Source organism: Zea mays, chromosome 6 (genome assembly GCF_902167145.1).
Source record: "Zea mays cultivar B73 chromosome 6, Zm-B73-REFERENCE-NAM-5.0, whole genome shotgun sequence".
NCBI classification, from domain to species: Eukaryota; Viridiplantae; Streptophyta; class Magnoliopsida; order Poales; family Poaceae; genus Zea; species Zea mays.
The window spans coordinates 102,140,247-102,141,742 of NC_050101.1; the positions used below are offsets into that span (position 1 = coordinate 102,140,247).

Consider the following 1,496-nt stretch of genomic DNA (forward strand, 5'->3'; position numbering starts at 1 on the left):
AGGAGTATGAAATATAGACCCAACCAACTGTACTAGATTCGTCTCACTTTTTAATCTTCGACTGAGAAATTAGTTTTATAATCCGACTACATTTAATACACCGAACGGAGGTTGAAACATTCGATATAATAGGGGCTAAATTTTAGCATGGGAAACCAAACACCCCCTTAGTAAGTACATCGGAGTATTGTTAAGATCTCAAAACCCCTAGGCGAACGAAGTGTTCAGTCACTACTACTCCATTACAACAACCACTGGAGCTGGAGCTTGAGCAAGAGCAAGACTGCCATAGCTAGATCGAGACGAAGACTCAAAAACACGGGAGGAGCAAAAAAAAAAGTCCTATCAGACAGACAGCAGGCGCAAAAAACTGTTGTTGAGCTGCAGGAGAAAATCCCTGCCGTGCCCACATCCATCCAAGGATCCACGGCACAGTTAACTTAACTAACCCTCCCGTATGTACAAGCAAAGCAGCACTTGGCGCTGCAGTCACCGAGGGGGCAAGGGCAAATCGCAATTACGCCCTCCGCGGCAACTGCGGCGAATGTTTCTTTCTTTCTTTCTTTTTTTTTTGTCCTTTCCGCCGGATTGGATGGGTGGAATGAGAGCGGTGGCGCCAGAGAATCGCCTAGCAGTAGTGGCAGCAGAGCGCCGCGTCGTCGTCGGGCTGGTCCGCGGAGGTGGAGGAGAGCTGGACGAGGAGGTCGCGGAAGTCGGCGACGGGGCAGGGGATGCGGAGCGCGCCGGGGCGGGCGTAGCCGTACTCCTGCGCGGCGCGGCGGAGCAGCGCGGCGAAGGCGGGGCGGGCGAGGAGCTCGGCGCGCACGGCGTACCGCTCCAGGGGCCCGCCCTCCTCGCCGACGCAGACGGGCACGTGGCCACCCGGCGCGCGCGCGCCGCCGCCCAGCCGCCGCGCGCCGGAGAGCGCGGCCGCCTTGGCGCCCGGCCGGAGCGGCTGGTACGCCGCGGCGGCGGCGCAGGCGCAGGCGTCGGCCGCGGCCACGCGGGAGAGGCGCCGCAGCAGGCGCTTCATCGCTGGAGACTGGAGAGGACAGCGCGGGAGGGAGCCCTGCGGTGGGGTCGACGGGCCGTGCGGCGGCTGGCTGGATGGCCGGTGAGGGACGCTGGGACGGCGGTGCTTGGTTGGAGCAGGTGAGAGGAGGACACCACGGCACAGCACGGAGCAGCAGGCAGCAGCACACAGTGCGTTTGCGTTTGTAGTTGTCCTGTGGGCTGGGGGAGTGGCCATGTGCCTCCTCCTTGTCTGCTTTATATGAGGGGCGGGCGGCCGGGTCGTAGGGATGGATTCGGATGTTTGGGGATCCGAAATATTCGTATTCGTATTCGGATAAAGCGCTAATATAGATATTCGTATTCGTATTCGATTTTAATATGTATGTTAAATAAACATATTTGGATTCGTTTCTTCTCTATCCGATTTAAAATTCGTATTCGACAATATTCGACAAAACCGTGAAATATCCGATACTATTCGT

At 57.5% G+C, this 1,496-nt stretch overlaps 1 protein-coding gene across 1 annotated transcript; it reads right to left on the minus strand.

Moving 5' to 3' along the window:
* Nucleotides 1-343: 343 nt before the first annotated feature.
* Nucleotides 344-1,238, minus strand: LOC100280474 (SAUR25 - auxin-responsive SAUR family member). Its single transcript, NM_001153394.2, has one exon. The coding sequence runs from the start codon at nucleotides 1,031-1,033 to the stop codon at nucleotides 629-631; it is 405 nt and encodes a 134-aa protein (NP_001146866.1). The 5' UTR covers nucleotides 1,034-1,238; the 3' UTR covers nucleotides 344-628.
* Between the last annotated feature and the right edge of the window lie 258 nt (nucleotides 1,239-1,496).

What these genes read in the sequence shown, in the direction of transcription:
- LOC100280474 (NM_001153394.2), bottom strand. Translation starts at nt 1,033, where the DNA reads ATGAAGCGCCTGCTGCGGCGCCTCTCCCGCGTGGCCGCGGCCGACGCC.